The sequence below is a fragment of the Enoplosus armatus genome, chromosome 15, assembly GCF_043641665.1.
Source record: "Enoplosus armatus isolate fEnoArm2 chromosome 15, fEnoArm2.hap1, whole genome shotgun sequence".
Classification (NCBI taxonomy): domain Eukaryota; kingdom Metazoa; phylum Chordata; class Actinopteri; order Centrarchiformes; family Enoplosidae; genus Enoplosus; species Enoplosus armatus.
Genome location: NC_092194.1, coordinates 7,873,614 through 7,896,108, shown reverse-complemented (window position 1 = coordinate 7,896,108; position 22,495 = coordinate 7,873,614). Strand labels below are relative to the sequence as shown.

At 41.7% G+C, this 22,495-nt stretch overlaps 3 protein-coding genes across 3 annotated transcripts in view; 1 reads left to right on the top strand and 2 right to left on the bottom strand.

Annotated features, from left to right (window-relative positions):
- Positions 1-51: 51 nt before the first annotated feature.
- LOC139297514 (interferon alpha-inducible protein 27-like protein 2A) lies at positions 52-1,176 on the bottom strand. Its single transcript, XM_070920219.1, has 4 exons — positions 1,031-1,176; positions 850-879; positions 549-710; positions 52-202 (listed from the first exon to the last, which is right to left on the bottom strand). Exons 1-4 carry the CDS (start codon positions 1,038-1,040, stop codon positions 108-110), a joined length of 297 nt encoding a protein of 98 aa, XP_070776320.1. The 5' UTR covers positions 1,041-1,176; the 3' UTR covers positions 52-107.
- Positions 1,177-1,669: 493 nt separating this feature from the next.
- LOC139297510 (galectin-8-like) lies at positions 1,670-5,510 on the top strand. Its single transcript, XM_070920215.1, has 8 exons — positions 1,670-1,838; positions 2,073-2,211; positions 3,265-3,475; positions 3,586-3,705; positions 3,823-3,849; positions 4,740-4,828; positions 4,958-5,123; positions 5,313-5,510. The coding sequence occupies exons 1-8, from the start codon at positions 1,673-1,675 to the stop codon at positions 5,460-5,462; spliced, it is 1,068 nt and encodes a 355-aa protein (XP_070776316.1). The 5' UTR covers positions 1,670-1,672; the 3' UTR covers positions 5,463-5,510.
- Positions 5,511-7,615: 2,105 nt separating this feature from the next.
- Positions 7,616-22,495, bottom strand: part of LOC139297435 (palmitoyltransferase ZDHHC14-like) — a 44,439-nt gene continuing 29,559 nt past the window's right edge. Inside the window, exons 5-11 of the mRNA XM_070920104.1 lie at positions 20,032-20,169; positions 18,929-18,977; positions 17,164-17,266; positions 16,340-16,449; positions 14,238-14,343; positions 8,584-8,819; positions 7,616-8,544 (exon numbers count right to left, since the gene is read on the bottom strand). Of these exons, the coding sequence (XP_070776205.1) occupies positions 8,349-8,544; positions 8,584-8,819; positions 14,238-14,343; positions 16,340-16,449; positions 17,164-17,266; positions 18,929-18,977; positions 20,032-20,169 (938 nt within the window). The 3' untranslated portion in view covers positions 7,616-8,348. The remainder of the gene's footprint in view (positions 8,545-8,583; positions 8,820-14,237; positions 14,344-16,339; positions 16,450-17,163; positions 17,267-18,928; positions 18,978-20,031; positions 20,170-22,495) is intronic.

Sequence of the window (22,495 nt, the reverse complement as noted above, 5' to 3'; positions counted from 1 at the left end):
GACTGGTGGAGGATTGGAGCATATTTACAGACGACACACTGAACCAGCATCTTTCACAGGTAAATATTTATTGCACAAGACATTTCAAAGTTAGAAATATTGTAAATTCATCTGGGTCTTCCGCAGAAGCTAGCCAGCCATCCCACTGCTCCTCCAACGCCGGCCACAGCTGCAGTGGCAGCTCCTGACAGACCAGCAGCACCTGCAGTGAGATTACACGGGTTTTATATTAAAGGTGTGGAGCCACAGAGAAGCCGAGAGAGACTTCTTCTCAAGCCAAAAGACGAAATGAAACAGTAGCACTACTGTCATCACGGTGTATACAGTAGTATCATTGTAACAAAACACTTCATTTTGTTGAATACTGCACTAATTATCCACATAAGTTTACTAATCTTGACATTGTTGTTGTTTCAGTTCCAGGTTTGCCAGACACTTGTGTTCCCTTCTGATTATTGTTCCGGCAATGATCGTCTCACTATTAAAGACACAAGTTAAAACCACCGTGAAACAAACAATATATCTATCTATCTAGTAATGTTGTTTACCTGCTGCCTGCAGAACAGCCACTGTGCTTCCTGCTGCCACTGCTCCTCCGTTAGCAACTGCAGCAGCAGACATCATGCCGGCAGCGTAGGAGCCTGCTGCTATGCCCGCTGAGGTGAAGCCGATGGCCCCCAGAGCAACAGGAGCCAGGGCCACAGCTCCGACTGCACGTGATAATGATAGTGGGTTCATTTGTGAGGCCGCTTTAAAATGATGCATCGTGTTTATCGCGACATAAGTTCAGCATGTACACGTTACAACCAGTAAACACAGGCGATCCATAAAGGCTTTCCAAAGTCTTACCTGCACTCGCTCCAATGGCCGCAACTGTCCCTGAGACACAAGATGGAAAACCGAAAACAACATTTACAGCTCATCTGGTTTAATCGAAGACTATTACTATTACTATTACTACTGTTACTGTTAAAGTATCCGTCCTTTGAAATAAATGTATCGGTATCGTCACAGGAACAGCGATACTCACCAAGACCCATAACTTCCCGTCTGACGAGCCTCGAACTGCGCCGAGCTTCAATTTCTTCAGATATGAAAAACAGTCACTTCCTTTATTTTAAGCCACAGTGTGTCGTCGAAGAACCGGAAGTGAAACTTAACTAATAAACATTAATGCAAGGATAAGGCATGGCTATTATTGGAGCATCAGACAAAATAAACAAATGAATAAATAAAATGAAAAAAGATAAAAAAAAAAAAAATACTATAGCTGCAGGTCACATTGTGTACAAAATGTCTTCATCATTAACGTTCATGTTTACTAACAGTTAAGTGCAATACAAGTTGAAAATGGGTATGTAATGTGCTGTACACGCCGACTAATTCAGTGTATACGTGACAGCACTTTACTCTTGTTTTTTAAAATAACTTTTTAATATAACACAATTTGAAATGTATATATATTTAAACAAAACAGAACAGATTATAGATACAAGTCAAATAGTTTCACATTATTTAAACAGTTAATTTAATAATTCAGTTTTTTTTTGCTCTTGCTAGTGGAAAAAAAAAAGTGAAACAATATTTAATATTAACGTAAAATCCGCTGTGCAGCGTTCAGCAGACCTGGTCACATGATAGGGTTTGCGCATGCGCATGGTGTTCGGGGCTGATGGAGAGAGGATGCCCACTGCCATCATCTCTGTGTAGTGCAGGAGAGCCACAAACCGGTCATATTTACCGCACACTCGGTTGTCTTTCAGCACAGCTGCATGTTGTAGTCTCACACAAGAAGCCTGATGTCTGTGGCAAATGCGAAACACACTGTCCTGAATCCGGTAAGAGGCTTATTATTATCGTTATTATTATTATTATCATCCACAGCAGCCCTCTGGTGCCATCATGCAACCATCCATAGACCCTCGTGTAGCTCACAATACAGCTAAAACTATGTGCAAGTCGCTGTGTTGTCAGCAGTTGTCTGTTAACAGCCTGCACACCGGACATTAACTAACCGGAGCTATCAGACGGTCAGCGTCTACTCCAGCTAAGCCCTCATCTCATGTCTTCAGCTGCTGTCAGTGCAGGTATCCGGTGCTCTAACGCCAGCTCTCCACCTCAGGTGATCCCATACACAGGGCCCATACCTGGAGGCCTGCACCCTGGGGAGATCATCATCATCCAGGGCACCGTGCCCCCAGATGCTGACAGGTAAGATGTGATGAAACCAGAGATACACTGAGGAGGAGCCACCTTTATGGATATGTCTAAGATTTGATCAGTAAACCCCAGAGCGAGTGATACTTTCATCATCATTGTGTGTAGTTCAGGGGTTCCCAAACTTTTTAAAACCACAGCACTCACCCGCCCCCACAGCACATGGCCATTGGAAACCTTCTCAAATAAAATCACCTGATGGATTTCTGTACACGTCATGAATTCAATCTAACACATTTACAGTCTAACAAAAGCATGCTCCTGGTTTAATGTTTTTTTTCATTTCATGTAAATGTTCGCTTGTTTTTTTTTTAGGTGCTGAAACTAAAATGTACAACAGAAAAACTTGTAATGAATCCCCCTTGGGAACACCGGGTCTAGTTCTGTGACATTAGCTTTGTGCAACACATTTCCCCTCACAGATATGGCTTTTAAATTTAAAGTGTCTATCAACTACAAGATCTGCTTGAATTCATTTTAGCTCAGCTATGACTTGAATTTCTGCTCCTCCACCTGGAGGTCAGAGTTCAGGTTTGGCAACAGTATGTTGCTCAAAGAAACGTAAGCATTATAAATGCTTGTTGTCCTCTGGCTGAAGGTGGGCTTAAACCCTTAGACCATCTGATGGCACTACACCACACCATGTCTTCTCATGGATTAACAGGTTAGGACCACCAACTACTAATCTCTGTGGTTTGTATGTGTACACCCTGTTTTGTTGGTTGTGGTAGACTGTTTAAACACAACCTCACCAAAGAATATGCACCATGTGATCATAAAGTAAAATAATCAATTTGAGCTTGAAAGTTAATTCTTGACTTGATTATTGAAATAGTCGTTTTGTTGATAGTTTTGTGGAACTTTTAAGATCCTGAAGTCATAAGTTTTGTTTGTTTTGGGCCTTTTTTGATCAAACAAATATTTGTTTCATTAATTTCTCTCTTAAGAGAACCTGTTGATATGGTACTTAAGAGGCGCAAAGTCCCCAACCCTTGAACTTGGAAGCCCCGGTTTGTAATCCAGCTCCGGTGTGCACCCTCTCTGCAGGTTTCAGATCGACCTGTCGAGCGGCTGCAGCACCAAGCCGCGCTCTGATGTTGCCTTCCACTTTAGCCCTCGCTTCAAAGGCTCGCCCTGTGTGGTGTGTAACTCCCTGCTGCAGGAGAGCTGGGGCCAAGAGGAAACGCTCCATCAGCTGCCCTACAAGCGCGGGGCCCCCTTTGAGACCATTATCCTGGTGCACCAAGACGTCTTCAAGGTCAGTGAAGCATCGATAAGATTTAGTGTAGTAGCTTAAAAACAATAAATGCGTTTAGCAATTTGATTAATAGAAAAATAAGATTCTAAAATACTTGCCTTCACCCATAGGTGGCAGTAAACGGTGCTCACCTCCTGGAATACAAGCACAAAATCCCACTTAACAGGGTCGACACATTTTCTGTATCTGGGAAAGTCAGGGTGCACGCTATTGGCTACATCCCAAACTCAGTAAGTACATTCCCATCGCTTGTTTGCCTTCTTTGGTCCTCACAAGCTGCTGTGTTTCTTTTATAGACACACAGTATCAGATTAATCATTTGTAAATCTGACTTTTTTCCCTCTTAGGCAATATATTCAGAATCAGGTGACTTGGTGAGTTTGTCCTTTTTGCGTCATCTACTCAAAACCTCTCTTTCTAAATGTGCCCAGTATCTTGTGATGCCAAAACTGAACCACTGAAGTAATTTCTGAGATCGGGGAACACATTGCTACAACAAAGTATATGTATATGTGTATATATATATATATATATATATATGTGTGTGTATATATTCTATATACAACCTGCCTGACGGCCTTCAGATAGGATCTAAACCACTTTATTTGGAGGTAAAACCCAAAGTGAAAGCAGATCCTAGTAATTAACTTGATGAATACAATGTTATTATGGCCAAAACTATGAAAATAAAACCATAGTTGGAATAACTAACCTATACTCATGTATTTAAGCTTTTAAATTGATTTAGCTTCCTGTGAGGACGCCTATTCTTTCCTTGCTGCAGCAGAAATTATACTTTTGATTGGATTCACATACTGTATACATCGGTGCATACAGTCATGTACAGTACATACACACGATTTTATTGTATTAATGTCAAAATCAAGACTAAAAAGTGTTGTTGATTATCACTTTAAAATGTAGATTTTTAAGAAATCTCAGAGTTAAAGCTAGTTGGTTAATCGATTAGTTGATCGACAGCAAATGAACCGGCAACTATTCAAGTAATTACTTATCTTTAAGTAATTATTCTAAGCTAAGTAATTTTTCAAGCAGAAATGCCAAACATTAGCTCCTCAAATGTGAGTTACCATGAGTTATCTTGATGGTGATACATGGTGGTAAACTAATAAATACGGTATTTGAAGACTGTGGGAAATTATATTGGGCATTTTTCACTATTTTTATAGACTAAATGATTAATCGAGAAAAGAATCTGCAGATGAATCGCTGTTGAGAATAATAAGTTATATTCTCATCCCAGAGCCTCCCTTACAAAGGCAGTATCATCAAAGGACTGAGCCCCGGACAGCACATCACAATCAAAGGACAGGTCAGCATGTATCCTCACAGGTAAAGTGATGAAATTTAGCTCGGCATAACAAAAGCAATCTGATGTGCATGTCTAAGTTACTAATGTCAGTTTCCCTCTGGTAATTTCTTTTTTAATAGTTATTTACCTTTAACCAACGTTTCTTCCAGTTTTACAGTGAACCTCCGCAACAGCAGGACAGAGAACATCGCCCTCCATCTGAACCCCCGCATGAAGTCGGGTGTGTTCACCAGGAACTCGTACCTGAGTGAGTCCTGGGGTCAGGAGGAGCGGGAGCTGCCCTTCTTTCCCTTCTCGTCAGGGGAGTACTTTGAGGTAGGAAGCGCCTACGACTTACCTTTATTTTGAAGGGCTTCTGCGGTCTGCTGCAGCTGTATTGAACATTTACCACTTCAGGAGTGTAATATCTAATCAATCACAAGTTGATCATTAATTATTTCTCAGCGTGTCCCTGTGCTCTGTACTGATTGACTATTCCTCAGTGTTTTGTTTTTTTGTGGTCAGATTCTCATCCTCTGTCAGCCCCACCAGTTCAAGCTGGCAGTGAACGGCTCCCACTTGTTTGAGTTCAGGCATCGGGTGCAGGACCTGAGCAGCATTGACCAGTTGGAGATCATGGGGGACCTGGAGCTCACTGATGTGAAACTGTGGTGACGCGGGACTCTAGATTCACATGGAAGCCAGCGTTGCAGACTCTGTTGTGTTCTGGTAATCGATGCTAAATTAGCTTAGCCACAGTGACCCAGGCGATTGGATGCTGACAATGGCAAACCCTGTGCTGACTTCAGGTCAGGTTAGTCTTGCAGCAACCATAGGTCACTGATTTTAAGCTAGTCTTGCATTTTTTTGGTGACCATGGACAGGTCCTACCATGGAGTATGAATGGTCCATGTTTCCAGCTGTTTCTGGCTGATGACTGATGCATGAGAGTTAGCTGAGCTGGAGCATCAGGCTGTGAGCCACCATGACTGTTTACAGCTACAAGTTAGGTTTGCCTTGGTTCATTTCTAATACCGTCTCTAGTGCATCTCTGCTATGATACGCTCTTAGTGCACTGTATAATTAAAACAGGAAATATGTGTAAATGTTAATGAGCACTCAAGTACTGGCTTTGTTTAAAAGCCACGACAAAGATGAGTGAAACTGAAGGGCTCCATTCTGTTGGAGGCCCAATAAAGACTCATTTATTGTACAGCTCATTTAAAAAGCTTGGAAACATTTCTCATCATTACTAAATAATTGGTAGTGGTTATATTGGAATTCTTTTTGGAAATTGAAAAAAATTACATTTTTAATGTATGGTCAAAATCATTTTCATCTGTATTATTATTATTATTATTATTATTATATTTACATAAAATAGGACATGTCTACTTCAGGCATGCCCGCATTTCTTTGTTTCCTTCTTTTTTTCTTTTTAAATCAGTCTGCTGTAAAGGTCGTAATCCTCAGGATTCTTTAACACATGATAGCGTCCCATGCACTTGACATTTAAGTCAATTTAACATGTAATGGTGCAGCAGAACTCAAGCACAGTGCAGTACAGGGTACAGTTTAAAATATAACTGTTTCAGTAACTTAACAAATGACATTTTGCAATATTTATGCAAGCTATAGAATATAGTAGAATCCTGCATCCATGACCATCTCTCGTCTCACTACTCTCCCACTCAGTGCTGCAATGATCCATCCTGCTCCATAATGAAAAGAAAAAAAACAAAACTATAAAAGATCTGGGATATTTATTTTCCAATGTCTGTTTTTTTTCATTGTCTGTTGTAATTGTTGTAAAATATGTATGAAAAATCTTCCCTATGTAAATGATTTAATAAAAAATAAGTGTGTTACTATTACCATTTTGTATCCACTGCTTATTATGTCTATCGTTTAAACCTGCATTCATTTATATTTCTGGCCACTAGGGGGCAGCGCAACAGTCTGTAAACACAGTCTGTGAAGGTCTCACTGTCAAAAAGTGGCTTATTTACACATCCAGCAGACGTGAAGCAAAATTAGTGTTTATTTGGAGTCATGTTGCCTGATGGATGTGAGACACCTTTTAGCTCTGTTATGCTCTCCAGCAACTCCAGACAGCAAATAACAGCTACACTTTCTCCTCCAGCAAGCTAGAGCTACAGGAGATAGTTAGATGCTAACTTTGTCTTACAGTTTGGTGCTGGCCAAGTAGCAAAAATAATGTTTTTATCAGTTTTTTGACTGAATACATCATCCTGCTGTGTGTGGAAACAAGACTGATGAGAGAGAATGAATAAAAACCAAAACAGTGAAGTTGTGGGCTAGAAAAAACAAAACAAAGAGCTAAAAAAGGCTCTGTAGAGCTGAGGGGAACCTCTGCAAATTCTGCACTATAATTCTAAATCTATTTTTAGTAGACAAATGGTGGTTAGTGCAGCTTATAGTTACATTACAGATGTGTCACAATGTAGCTGTCTGCACTTGATGAGTGACTGTTAATTATATTTTAGTTAAAATGTAAGGAAAACACTTTGAACTGCAGTACTCTTACTCAACCACAAGGTGGTAGAAGAGAATTAAATGTTGACTGACTTTTTTGGGGCTTTTAGTAAATATTACTGGAGACCGTGTTTTAGTCTGTACTCTTCAAAGGCCGGTGCTTGAGGCCTTACCTGGACCTCTGTCAGGATGAATGAGAGACTTAATGGCCACCTTGTTTGGACATCCATAAATGTTTAGCAACATTCATCAGTCAGGCTTGTTTTTAATCTGTCTCATTTACGCCAATGACCACAGGCATCAGTCACAAGATAAACCACATGACTCTCACATTATGCCTTCTACACCTCAACATTAATGCAATCGCTTCTGATAAAAAGTGGGTGTTTTATTAATATCCACAGGAAATATAATAATTTGTAAGATTTGTAATAACCATGGTACAGTACAACAGTCTCTTATTTTTTTAACATAGAAAAAGCAGGATGATATGCAACATGACATCAACCATTGCACTGCTGAGAATGTCCAAGAAAAAAAAAGGCAAAATACGCTGTCCAATCAGCAACAGGCAAATAGGCTAAAGTTTGTTTTACAAAAAAAACCTGTCAGACCTGTGATCCATTGACAGAAATTCATCACTTTGACCAAAAATGTCATGTACTGTCAAAACATGTATTCTTTTTTTGCTTGACATGGCTCACAGACATACGCCACTTTGAAAAAGAAAGTCCCCAGTACAGTTTCCAGGAGCTAATGGATAATGCGTCCCTTGAAAAGTACAAAAAAAGAAGAAAAAAAAAAAGATGTCATACAGGCCAGAAAACATCTCTCACAGTTCCAGCAGAGAGGTTTGGCAAGACACTGGCTGAGGACAACTGGTTTCACTTCGGTTCAGTTCAATTCCATTCAGTTTCTAGCAGCTGATTTAAAGTTCTCAAGTCCTGCTGTGGAGAGAAACGAACTAACTCAGGGGAAGAGCGAGCTGGTACAAAAGAGTGGCACAGGAGGGTTTCGTGGGTTGGATGCATGTTTCCAGGAGGGAGGAGGTGGTATGTCCCACTGTCAGACAGAGCTGAGCTTTACCAATCCTCTGACAGAGTCCTCGTGTAGCGAGTCCTGGCTGGCTGGGTTGTAGAAGCCGGCCTGCATGGTATGGCTGTGACCCAGGGGGCTGCCACAGGGAAGCATACCTGGCGGCGAGGGCACTTCCTCTGGGGTAAGAAAGTGGTGGTGGGCCAACGGCTCTTGGAGGGGGTGGCTGTGGTTGTGTGTGTGGCTGTGTCCATGGATTGGCAGCATGTCGGTGGCCTCGTGGCAGCTGAGGCTGGGGGTGGAGGTCGGAGGGGTGGGCTGGCCTAGGGGGAGCGAGGTGCATGGGCCACCCAGGGTGAGGGAGGTGCGGCCGGGTAGAGAGCCTCCGTTTTCAGAGGAGGCCGTCAGGATGACTGGCTCGCTGCTCTGCTGCTGGAGGAGAGGCGTGGCGGCGGCCTGCAAAACGAATTTGGTGCTCTGAATGCACTGGTCTTGGTCACACTGAGAGAAAGCAGCAGAAAGCAGGAGAAAAAGAAGAACATGGGCGGGGATGTGAAAGTCAAAGAGATAGATAAGGTGAAGGACGGAAATAGAAAACAAATAAGAGCGAGGCAGTGTTGAAAATTCAATGGAGGAGTAAAGAAGAAATGACACACGGGATCAAGGAAAGCAGAATATGTGGAATGACAACAGAGGAGGGGACAGGTGATTGGATAAGGGAGAGAAAAAGAAAGAAAACAAGATGTTAGTACCCTTGTTAGACTGCAGAGCCACACAAAGAACTCACACCAGTGAAAACAGAGCCGAGATCAGCCGACAGAGTTGAACACAGGGCTATGTCACTGCTTCATGGCCAATTGATCTCTATGACCTGGCTTCAGAGTGGAAATCACACGTCTAAAACTGGAGCAGCGTAACTGGGTTAGGACACGGCGAGTCATCAATACCACACATTAAATACAGGGAGATTAGCTTTAACCCTATTAGCCCTTTACCACCGCAGAGCAATCGTGTGTTTTAAAGATGAAAGATCACTAGTTGTGCAGATGTGACAGGAATTAAAAAGCCATTCAAACAAACAGGAAAAGTACTTTGATGCCTCCTCCCATCCCACACCACTACCAACATCTGACTGACAAGAGATTTGAACATCTCACCTTTCTGTCTCAGTCTCACTGACCTAAAAAGAGCAGATTACAGGCGTGATTTAAACAGAAGTGGAGCTACCTTTGACAGTAGAAGAGACGTGTTTCTAAGTATTATCAATCCTCTTATCAGCTGCACGTATCAGCTGCGCTTGGCTTATCACCTTTGCGAGCTTGGCCTCCCTTTCCAGGTCGTTAAAAAGACTAATTTGAGGGGTTTTGGACTGAAATGACACAGAGGCCTCGCTCACAGCCACGTTAGCACAGAGCTACGTCATTGGCGGTGTGTTGGATATAAAGTAAAATGGAGAAGGTGGACAAAAAAAAGAGATACAACACTTTGTCCTTTTCTCTTTAGCTTCAGGCCCACTCATGTTTTATAAACAGTCATAGCTAGACTGACTCAGAACTGTCCATCCCCCACGGCAGACAGACACACAGCACAATATGTACATAGACTGCTGATGGACTAACCTTGGATAGCAGATAGCAAATGAAGCAGCACAGGCCATGTTTTGGTTGGCTTTCACACGTGGCAATGATGACACAACGAGGATAAGTTCATTTTTTCCCCTCCTCTAGAACGTAATCCTACGTTTGCATTTTATAATATAAAATACAAAATGCTACTTTGTCTACAAACACAACATAAACACAATATTTCCATAAAAGATCTTTTCTGTAGAGCTGAAACGATCGCTCGATTAATTCATTCGATTGATAGAAAGATACAAGTCATTTGAAGAAATCACCTTGGACTCTGGGAAACTGCGAGACGTTTTTCACTATTTCCTGACTTGTTACAAACCAACAATGAAAATAATGATTAGTTGCAGTCCTACTTTCCAGTCAGTTTGAGCAAAATTGGACACTTAATTTAGATTCAGACATTTCATACTGGTGAGAGGATCCTTCAATTTACCAGCCAGCCACAATTATGAGTTTAATTCAAAAATTGTCAAAAAGGTCATTAGGATGATGAACCAGACCTTCTACAAATAAAATGAATTATTTCCCAAAGCTGACACCATTTATGCTCTTTCTTTAAACATCTAGAGATGATATGTATTGAATCCAGCTACAAGTTGGCAGATTCCAGCCATCTATGTTATTCCTGACAACACACCACCCTCTGCTGTGACTGATAATAAGTTGTACATTTAATGGTATGCAGCTCTTGCGGTCACTGAAAATGCCCAACTTTGTTTCTTCCTGTTCCCGTAACACCATTACTCATGCAGCAGTAAGAGTGAGCGGTGAAACTGAAAATGAGGCTGTGGGTTGTTGTCAGTCCCTCATCACTCACTGTGCAATTATCGACAAGGAAATGGTGGTTGATCAAGTTACACACACACACACACACACACACACACACACACACGTGGTTTGAACGCCAAATGCAAATAGAGTATCGTGAGGACCAAGGACAGGTTCAACCAAATTATAACACATATTTTCTCACTAACTTACAGCGGTATCTACCCTTGCAGGTACTGTTGGTTTTATTTACAATGGATATGAATGCTCACAGCATTTAAATAACGTTTAGTTATATTTGGCCCAGTTACCTAATTCCTTTCCCCCGCCTTGTTTTGGGGTGGAGGCAAAAATCTCAGAAACTTTTCTGAAAATAGGACTGCAACTAACACTTGTTATTACAGATTACTCTTTTTGAAATATTAGAAATTATTGACAAATGGAGCCCAAGGATGTCTTCAAATTGCTTCTCTAGTCCAACCAACAGTCAAAAAACAGATTTTTTTTTTTTACAACGATACACAGCAGGGAAAAGCTACAAACCAGAGAATGTCTGCCATTATTTGTATTATTTTATGCAATTTGGGTGAACTGACCCTTTAACTGAAGGTTATGATGATGGCTGTCAATCAAACTGTCTCCCCCGTCCCCCAAGTCAAATCCCAAATGGAGGTTTTATGCTATCGAGGTGTAATGTGACATCATATCACACACCGTTACCATAGCAACCACTTCCAAGGCTTCTACATACCAGGCCGCCGTTTTAAGCTGCATCACAGACAATTGTACCTCACAAAGAAACAGAGCTTTCATCGCCCCAAATGCAAAATTCAACCTCAATGCATTTGGCAGCACAGTACCATCAAAACGCAGCCTTAATGTTTGACAGGCGCGAGTCAACAACACGACTGGAGACACCAACATGTGCTTTGTTTACTCGGTCCTACTCGTCTCCAGTCCTCAGAAATAAAGTAATTTTTCTTTTTCACACTCAGCTAAACGATGATATTAAAATATTTTTATATATCATATATTATATATATATTTTTTTAAATTGAGTAGTTTAACACCAGGCTGAAAAGCAGTGTTTTGCTGCCCTCACTCATTGAGGTGTGCTGTAATGCACCTGTAACCACGGCCAACTGTGATGTCACTGCGTCATTGACGAGGACTCTCACGGTCTTGAGTGAACACAAGATAAGATAAAAATGGCTGACCTACAGTACTGTATTTTCCACACAGTCAGTGTAACCTTACATTAAAAAGGGTAAAATAACAGTACTAACAACATGAAAACTGACCAGAAAATATGAATCAAGTGATACATGATCACTTCTCTGCTGTTTCTTCGCCACCTCTATCTCTCGCTCTCACACACACACACACACACTTCACGTACATTCACACCCTTTCTCCAAATAACTCCCACCCACATACCTCTGTAGTAAACAGACAAAAGTGATGGCACACTTTTACTACTAAATCTAACTAAATCAAACTAGCTCTCTATTCGATGACACAATATTCTTAATGTGGGCCTGAAATGAGTGGTCTGGCCCACATTGGATTTTTAAAGCAAACAAAAGGTTTTTACAGTAATGAAGTGGGTTGCAGCAGTAGGCGTTCGGGGGGATGACGAGAATATTCATCACTCCCGATGTGTTACCAATGTGGCATGTTACTGAGTTTAACAAATGGATATTGGGCACACAGCTGACTCTGAATCAGAGTGCAGATAAATGGCCAGCAGCCGGCACAATAGGACAACTCTAGCTGCTAATAATGACCGCTACAGAAAACAGATGGCAGTTATTTCTGAATGTGCTAACGTAAGGGAATGTTCCTATGGCTCTCAGCCCGTTACACATTTAGGGCCTGAAGACAGATGACATTCATGTTGGACATCTCAATGAGAACAGGATGAGATTGAGTTTGGATGAGAACAATGAGATGACTGAGGCACTGAGGGAGGGCACCAGAAAGATGTTTAGTAGCTGTGAGTTAGTGTGAATAGGCCTTAAATCTAGCATGTAATGTGTGAGGTTAACAGCTACACTGAACAACAGAAGATTTGTTGTTTCCATTCAGGAAAACTGGTCAGTGAGGTCAGTACAATGTCCTCTTCATGACTCCGGCTATTCTCTCTAAGACTATAGGAGACAGTTTAACATTGTTTACTGACTGTGGTGTACTTTCAGTTTGTGAGATTGTGAGTTTAAACAAAATACATTTCAAATTCATTATAAATTATCTCTGTCTAATTCCTGCTCATTGTTTTTCTTGGGCCTGATTATCAGCATGACAGGAGAATTACTTAAATCAGGAAGAGTTGAATCATACTGCGATGCCACCTCAGTACACACACACACACACACACACACACACACACACACACACACACACACACAGAGAGAGGACTCTTGCTTGCAAATGCTGACCTAATTTACAGACAACATGGAGCGACACATGCAAAATTGAAAACATCCCTGACACGCTCTGTGCAATCCTGAGCAATTTCATCAGTTTCAATCTAGTGGGATGAGAAAGACTAACTGGATTTGCTTTCCCAGGTCTGAAAAGAGAGAGTGATTCTGTGGTATGTCGTGTCAGAGAAAAGGGAAGAGAATTAAGTGAAGCTGTTGTTCGAAATAGTTTGACCTCATCTGGCCTTTACCCTCTCCGTTATCGAGGCCAGTCCTTAAACTGACAGCTAATGTTACAACCATTACAATCAGACACCAAGTAATAAAAGCCACGACGTCTGTAGTTTAAATTCCTCAAACTGACATGAAGTTGGTGAGAGTTGATTTTCTGCTTCTGGCAATCGAACAAAAGGCAACAGCTGGAGTTTCAATCGGTCAGACTGACTGATACAGGCTGCTGTGAAAGATGCTTTGTCTCTGTGTGTCACGCTGACCTTGTAGGAGTGACGGTATGGCCCGGGTGACACTGGGCCAAAAAGTAGTGCAGCCAAGGAACTAAGGACCGTTGAATGTAGACGACTTTTCAAAGTGTTTCTTAAAGTTTTCAGCAATAGTAATTTCAAACTATTTAGCCTCTGTCATTATTTCTCCATACAGTAGTTTGCATTGTTAGTGGTGGGGTCCACCATTCCCATTCGGCCTCACTGTTTACTGTTCACACTAAAAATGTTCGACTGGCGAAACACAGCGTGGCTTTTATTGTGAAGCAGCTACAGGAAACAATGAAGCTGTCACGGAGGAACCACAGGTGTCACCAAATCAGCCAGGGCTGAAAACTTCAGGAGTGTAACTTTAAAACTTTTGAGAATAGAAGAGATCCAGATCTAAAAGTATCCAGTCCCTTTAAATCAATGACTCTCCTATTCCTAAAACTTCATCCATCAAGTGACCTGCCGACTCTAAACAGACTCAACAACAACATGAACATCGACAGACCAATCGTGACAACTCAGATTGATAACGTTATAGTTGTATAAATGCAGATTGAAAGTAGTATCTTGGAGAAATGACATAGAGTCGGGTCAGTGTCTTACCATGTGGCTCTGCTGAGACTGGGTGGCGCCATACATAGTGATGCCATTGGTTGGTGATGCCAGCTGCGGTATGTCTGATTGGATAAAGCCCCGTCTGTCAATGAGACTAGTCAGAGAGAAACAGAGAAGGGAGAAAGGCGTTGTTTGTGGGCATTCATTCACAAGTATAACATAGCAAATGGCACTAACAGATTAAATACAGTAGAGCAGTGAAAGCCGTAAAGCACACATGTACAAATGAAACCGTCAGACTTGCCTGACTGCAAAATAAAAGTAATACTGTATCTACAGCCAGGTCGAGTCAAAGTTAGGTTGCAAGGATTAGCAGAGTGCAAATGACCTTGTGTGTCAGTGGCAGCACACTGTTAAAGGAGACCGTTGTGTGTATGTGGATGTGCGGTGTATTATTGTGTACAAGCCTCAACATCTGAGACTCTACACTCAAATCTTCCACTCACACATTCACATAAAATCACAACTTGATAATAAATCACTGAGGTGCTGCAGTGGAGCAGCGGAGTGAATCATTGTTTCTGTCCCATCATTAAAGCTGCAGAACTCTGACACAGCTGGTTAGACGACAACCCCTGAACTCTTGGTATGCATGTGGTCATGGGCCAGATATATGTGATAATGGCTATTTATCAGCCAGATAAAGGTTGATCTGACACAGCAGTCTCTACCACACACAACCACACACACACACAACCACACACACACACAACCACACACACACACACACACACACACACACACACACACACACACACACACACACACACACACACACACACACACACACACACACACACACACACACACACACACACAGGTGTTAAACAGCGCGAGCAGGGTAATCATTTAACAGAGTGTGTGTTGACAGTGTGTTCCAGTGTGACTGAGCTGGATTCAGGTGGAAATGGTTTGCTAGAATCACAGAGAGAAACTCTGGGATCCCACAGCAGTGGTTTGTGTTGCTGGTAATGAATACTGGAACGTCTGCAAATGCATTTTGGAGGAAATGAGCATAAAAACAAATACAAAATACATAAAATAAAAAACAAATGTAGGTTGATGCATTAGAAAATGTGAGTCAAGGTCTCAGCAGGGAATGCAAGAGGCTTTTATCTGTGTGTACGTGGGAGGCAGTGTTGCTTGCATAGTCCGAGGCTGAGGCGAAACATTCCTTTTTCTTACTGGTGGACCCAGCTGTGCAATGCCTGTGGCCAGCCACAGACACACGCAAACACGCCCAGATGGCAGCCACCTGTGCACTGAGGACTCTCCTTTGCCACCCACTGGAATCATTATTGGTGACTTATGGCACAGAACAGCCAAATACACTGACAGACTGATGCTAAAAACCTCCATCATTTCTCTATAGATGTATTTAGTAACTTGAAAAGCTACTGCATGCATGTGCTAAACTAGAGACTGTGCGTTACCCCAACTTTCTGTTTGTACTTTATGGTTAAATGAGCGCAAAACAAAAAAGGCAAAGCTAAAGGCTGCAAGTTCCAAAGCGGATACAGTGGCCAGTATAGATAAGAGCAGATGGTAGGTAGCTCTGTCCAGTGGCTAAGCAAGAACTACAGTTCCACGGATGAGTATTGAGAATTGATGGTACAAAGTGCTGAAGTGAAGAAGAAGCTGGGAGGGAATGTGCAACGTGTACTGACATTTACAGTCACATGGACATGATTGTAGCTGTGACAGTTGGCCTGTATTTTTGTTGAATCACATGAACAGCAAAAGTGTGAAATCGAATGTATCTAGCCAACTTTGATCTTGGATTTGGTGAAAATGGGCTTGAAATCCTTTCCACTCTTGCAGTATCTTAGTAGCTATGTATAGAGAAAAGGCTGCTGGCTCATTTCAAAGCAGCTCCTCACATCAAAAGGAGTCTTTGAGTAACAGTTCTATTTCAGCCTTTGGACACAACGGAAAATTACAATGAGGGAGAAAACCAAAAAACAGGCGCTGTGACCTATTACAGTGAAGGTGAAAAATTACTGAATGGGTTTTCTCAGAGGAGCGCATGATAAGGTTATATGTCATCATCTGGGCATGTGTAAATCACCTCATAAAAACACACGTCATACCTTGGTGGCAGGGGTCCACACAGTGCTGCACAGCAGTTGGTGAATATATTGCCATGGCTGTAGGGGTTATAGTTATCCTTCCCTCTTTTAGAAGACCAAGACCCTTTTATCTGGAGGAGACAACACATCAGTCACAGTTTCAGAGGGACAGATAAATATCTCAAATCTCACTGGAGGAAAAATCATATGATAATTCTGTGTAACACAGAGATTATGGTTTTAGTCCGTACGGGGATCGAACGTGTGACTTTGGCGTTATCAGCACCAGGCTCAAGAGAGAACATCAACATGCTTCCGTTTTCTTTTAGTGTCTATCCATTATGGTGCAAGGTTATTAATGCCAAGTGAAAGATAATATAAAAACAAGAACTTCCCAAAAAGAAATACTTTAAATACTTAAATACTACTTTGATACGTTGATATGCAGGAAAAATATATTTAGCTATTTTTCCTGAATTCTAACTGTGAATCAGTTGTGAAACCAATGTCATATTTTTGGTTTATTTTACAATATCTGTTAAAAAAGCACAAAAATTGCTGTTCTAAAGTTATGTTATTGTAACTTAAAAAACACCACCCCTACCAACAACTGCAACTAACAAGGAGCACCAACGCTACTATGAACTATAAATTGAACACATATTTCAAATGATCAACTATGAACAAATCCACAAATATAGTGTGTGTAGCAGATATAGAAATCTTATATAACTTAAAGCAATGCTTCATGCTTTACTTTCTGTGTCTCAGGATTTTGTAGTTTACATTTTAGGGGACAGTATATGTGGCATACTGAAGTCTCTTTTGTGTTTGTTCATACTCACATCTTCATTGGTGGTCTGGTTGGAGCTGATTAGGTATGTATGGAAGCCTGAGAGGCCCACTATGGACCAGACAGAGAAGAAACACACCACCACTTCCAGCACAGTGACACAATTAAGTCAAGGAATAATTATCTGCCACAGTCTGTATTTAATCCAATCTTACGTTTAGTGAGACAGGCATGTGAAAGCCCATACAGACAAAGACACACACACATCAGAGACCCATATGGAACCAGCATGGACAAAAAAATAGTACAATTTCTAACAGCTAGCATATTGACCTACAGCCTCGGGGCTGTCCTACTCTTGCCAATAGTTCCTAGTTACCAGTTCATTTGGCTGGGGCTGCGGAGCACTGCTCATTTTCTCTGCTCCACATAAAGCACAAAAACACAGACACTGTCCAAGATGAATCCTTCTGCATTTGTAAAAAGTACAATGACCCTTAACTACATGTTAGGATACAGTCTCTAAAAGAATATCTTAAATAATAAGACCTACAAATTCACCATCTAGACCCACAGATAGGTCCCTGTGGACATATTGAAAAAGAATAAATTACTTGGTAGGTCAGCATAATATCACATACTCAAAGACCACGAGTCAGTCTGTAAGACTGTACTGTAAAAATCAACTAAATACCCTCACTCTCCCCCTCTCTCCCTCTTCTTTTTCTCTCTTCCCAATCCCTCCCTCTTTAGCAAGGACAAAACATGTCATCATTCACCAAGTACAAAGGACGGCTACGATACTATCGACTGCAATTCCCCTTTATTAAAGTCCTGTAGGACAGAGGCCGTTATCAGCTTGGCTTGGCACACATTTCTCTGCCAGAGAGACGATTATCTCACTCAGGCACAGAGAGAAGGGCAGAGAGAGAGACAGTGTCATAGCCCTGTGCTCTCAACTTGCTTTGTGGCTTATAAATAATGTTGGGTATCATTTAGATTTGATCAACTCTCATTCTCCAAACTTGCTTATCGATCCCAGGTGTTATCGGATCCTGGTTCGTATTCTGGTATTATTTAAGTGAGAGAAGAAACCAAAATATACCGAAATAAAAAAATCTTCAGCAGACTTAGGCCATCATTAATGGTTAATAGGTGTTAGTTAAAAGGTCAATAAAAGTCACTCTCTCCTCAGAAATAGTGTGTTGGGGAGGTGACGAGACATTTAAATTCTGACGTTAGGTGACTCCTTCCTACCTTTACTGCCTGGATTTACAGCTAAAGGCTACGGTCAAATGGCGTGAAACCAAACTTTACTGCAATGTCAAACTAAACCGTTGGACTTGCTTGGATTTACCAAAGCCCACATGATTATCACTGATGCTGTGTTGAGACAATAAGCTGACTTTACAGGGTATTTGTAACAGCTGTAGCTTAAGACGTCTCGCACACACTTGGCATCTATCAGACAGCAGACACACCCGCGCTCATATCAAATCTCCCTCGCGCAACATCTCTGTAGGAGGAGAGGGGGCAAGTTAAAGCCAGATGAAATCAAGGACCGACTGAACCAATCGAGAGACAGAGTGAGGAGCTGCCTTGCGTGCTGTGTTACCCCGCTGGAATGGGACTAATGAGACGCACATCAGTTATGCAAGTACTTTAAGTCTGCAGAAAATGGCAGGAGCAGCAGATGGAAACGCTTTGAAAAGGCGTGTAATGCGAATGAATTCTGACCTACAGAATGACCTGTATGACCTGTAACAGACACATATTCCACAGTAAATGCCAAAAGTGTGATTTCAGTGAAAGGATATCTGGCAGGACTATCTTTAAGTGCGTTGAGGAACCCGCTTCGATTGGAGCCTGTGAACAGAGAAAGACAAGAGTCTCCATTAGACCACTATACAATTGCGTTTACCATTACACACACACACACACAATGGTGCATATTAGCATTAAACAACAACAATTGAATGTGGGAACTTGTATCAGATGTTGGGTGTTACGCACTCTGGAACCATTACTTGCTGCACACCCTCTTCTTGGTTAAAGTTTAAGTGTCAACAAGATGAAGTGAGCTAGGCAGAGTGTGCCCACTTAAATTCCAATATAACTTCCAAGAGTAGGAGGACAGAGCCAGAAGAAAGACCCAGAATGAAGTGTTGGCCAGCTTTATGTGGCTGTAGGAGACATCTATGTGGCTCCAATCAACCCCACTGATCATTTACTTTGCCTTATAATTGGAATTGTGCTTAATTCAACAAATGGGTTCAGAGAGTATAAAGACATGTTCATTTTGAATTACTGTTTACACAATAAATGAAACATTGTGATGAAAAGGTGAGATTTTAGCGCCTGAAGCACCGGAGGACTGCCACTATCTTTGATTTGAAGCCCTGTCAAGCAGGTTTTACCACTTCTGTGCTGTACTATATGTCTACTGTAAGCTTACAACATGAGAACAGATCGTTAAGTCACGGTGATGTGCTCTAACTTGGCCTGAGCCACAATGGGAGAAGAAAAACAACTATAAATCTAATATTTCAAACTGCCGTGATGCCTTTTTGCCACATCTGACAGCATTTAGACTCAACAAGCTCAAAAGAGCATTAATCAGCAACATAATCTTCTAGTTAATCTTGGCCCATATTTTTTCCCAGTGCAACATTGATCCACTGACTGTCATTTATGCATACACAAACACACACACTGGTGAAGCGCCCAACAGTCCACTGCCTGCTCCCAGCTGGAAAGATGGTAACAAGCCAGAGTGCTGCAGCTTTTCACAACGCCCACTTACAACCTGCTGGCTCGAAACACACCAAGAACACAGCCAGGATGTGTGTGTGTGTGTGTGTGTGTGTGTGTGTACCATGCCTGGGCACACGTCCTTTTCCCCCTCCCCTCAGCTACTTACGTAAAATGATGTGTGTGATGACGAAGGCGAAGATGAAGATGGTGAGGAAGGAGAGCGAGAGGATGAACATGTAGAAGAAACGGTAGTTCCTCCTTCCTACGCAGTTCCCCACCCAGGGACAGTGGTGGTCAAAACGCTCTGCATGGACAGAGAGAGACAGACTGAGAGTAAATTGGATACAAGGATGCACACCTACAAGTCTTTCCTTTTATCCCACCACACGGCTGTCATGGTGATATTTCTCCTGTCTGAAGTCTTTGTCACACATATGTGCTCTCGTAAATACTCCACCAGAAACTGGGTTATATACACACAGCTTAAAAATCAGGTTTCTTCAGAAGACGTCTATGTTTTCTTGATGTCTTATTAGTGAAACCAGGTTTTTAAACAATGACCAGGTTACTTTACTGCATGTAAACACACACTACGAGTCCAGAACTGTGGGAAATTAGGGGAAGGGTCCCTCGGGATCTTGGCATAATATCATACACATTTTTCACATAGTGCAAACTGGCTATTTATATAAACTAGCTTATAAAAGCTGCAGGCTGGCTAACATGACTGAGTATGGCTGAAAAACTCCCGCTGTCACTGTGGGACTGCAAGGTTGACAGGGTGAAAGAAGCACTTTGGCTGGGTCGACAGATAAAGTGGCTCCAGTAAGACCTCAATTTAAGATTATTTGAGGACGTTTGAGGAATTGTAAACGAAGACAAAAGAGGGGCAGTAAAGTGAAAGTGTTGTCCGGACTGTTCCTTCCATGGAGACCGTGTAGCAAAGAACGCCTGAGGTTCTCCAATACGTGAACACTGACACAAGCCTGTCAGTCACCTTGGTACAGTGTGTGCAACTGAACAAAATGTTATTGTGTTGCATAGAGGAGCTTCTTCAATCTGAATATCTGTGTTAAGTGAATAATAAATATAATAAAACGTATCTGAATGCAGTCTGAAGAGCTTAACTACTTGATACATTTAATGTGAAATACTTTCCGATGAAAATCTGTTATATTAATCAAAGAAACCAGCATACTTATCTTTTCCCTGATTGATCCAAGAGCGGAGGGCTTATTGTTACTGTGGTCATTTAATCAGTCCTAACTCCACATTCCCATCTCCGAGTGTGGACTACTAGCTGTGCACGGTGGTAGCTACTTAACTAATTAATCAGAGCCATTATTTGTTTAGTGAGGTGAAATGACCTGCTTTTGTCTTCATTAATCAATGCCTGGTTGAAGTGTGTCTGGGAAACGCAGCCCCTCGTCAGACAGGATGAAAGGGGACGGCAACCACTAGTCAAATCTGATTATCACAGCCTGCCACAAAAGGTCCAACAATGCCAGGAGAGGAGAAGTGAGACTTTTCATGTTCTTTATGTGCTCATACACTCCTATTCTCCATGTGTCTATGCAAGGATAATTTGTGAGGATGTGTGGACAATGAGCCAAGAGTTCCGCTGATATTGAAGAAATATAAGAATAAAATCACTCAAAACAGCAACTGTGACAGTTTCAAAATGATCTATTATTTATGTGCCAATATTCTTTTGACATGTCTTGTTGTTTGCATAGATAACGTCATTTCCCCAAGAGGGTCATTAAAGCGTCATCTGATGTCCTTTAATTGAGCACATCAGAAAAAACACCAGCAGCAAACAGACCTAAAATCAATCACAAAATCCCCAACTCTCTGCCCACGCATACACAAGCACCGATATTTATGAACACTACAACTGGAATTACAACCCAAACAGTGAGACCATCTTAGATATCAGTACAGTATGTAGAAAAAAAAGAGAGCAGGACAGAAGGCAAAGTGTGTGTCATAATTCTGCGCTCTTATAAGCTTCTTCCATCACTCCCAGGAGGATAACCCTCTTAAAGAGGAAGTGACTCTACCATATTCCTATCCTCCAAGTCCACCAGGGAGGCCCTATCCATTCTGGCTGCTAACTTATTTAAGAGCTTGTTAGCCCCCTGGCGTTTACAGCACCAGAGGAAGAGAAAGGGAGACAGAGAAGTCGAGAGACAGGGGAAGCACTTGTACCCCTTTTTCACGGCCATTTCCAGTGTAAGAGCAAGTGTCAATCTCATTTCTTTAAATAAGATTCCCTTTACTGTCCAGTGTACAGTAGAGTAAAGTCTTTGGTATAATTTTTCCGATCATATATGTGAATGTATCTTTCTCCTTTTTCTCCTGCGTATGACCTAATTTCCTGTACCATTATTCATATACGTTTATCTCTGAAGCCTTATAATGAACCCTGACTGCAGTCTTCACTTTGGGGACATGGAGTCCTGTTGGGTGGAGGCCTGGAGGTTTGAGAGCAGAGAGGAAAGTAGTTCTTATGAAAGAGACACCAGTTATGACTGACATTCATCACCGGAGTTTATCGCTCCCTCCCACCTGCAGTATGGACAATCCAACCATGTGTCTGTTTTTCACTCTTCATTTCCCTCCCATCT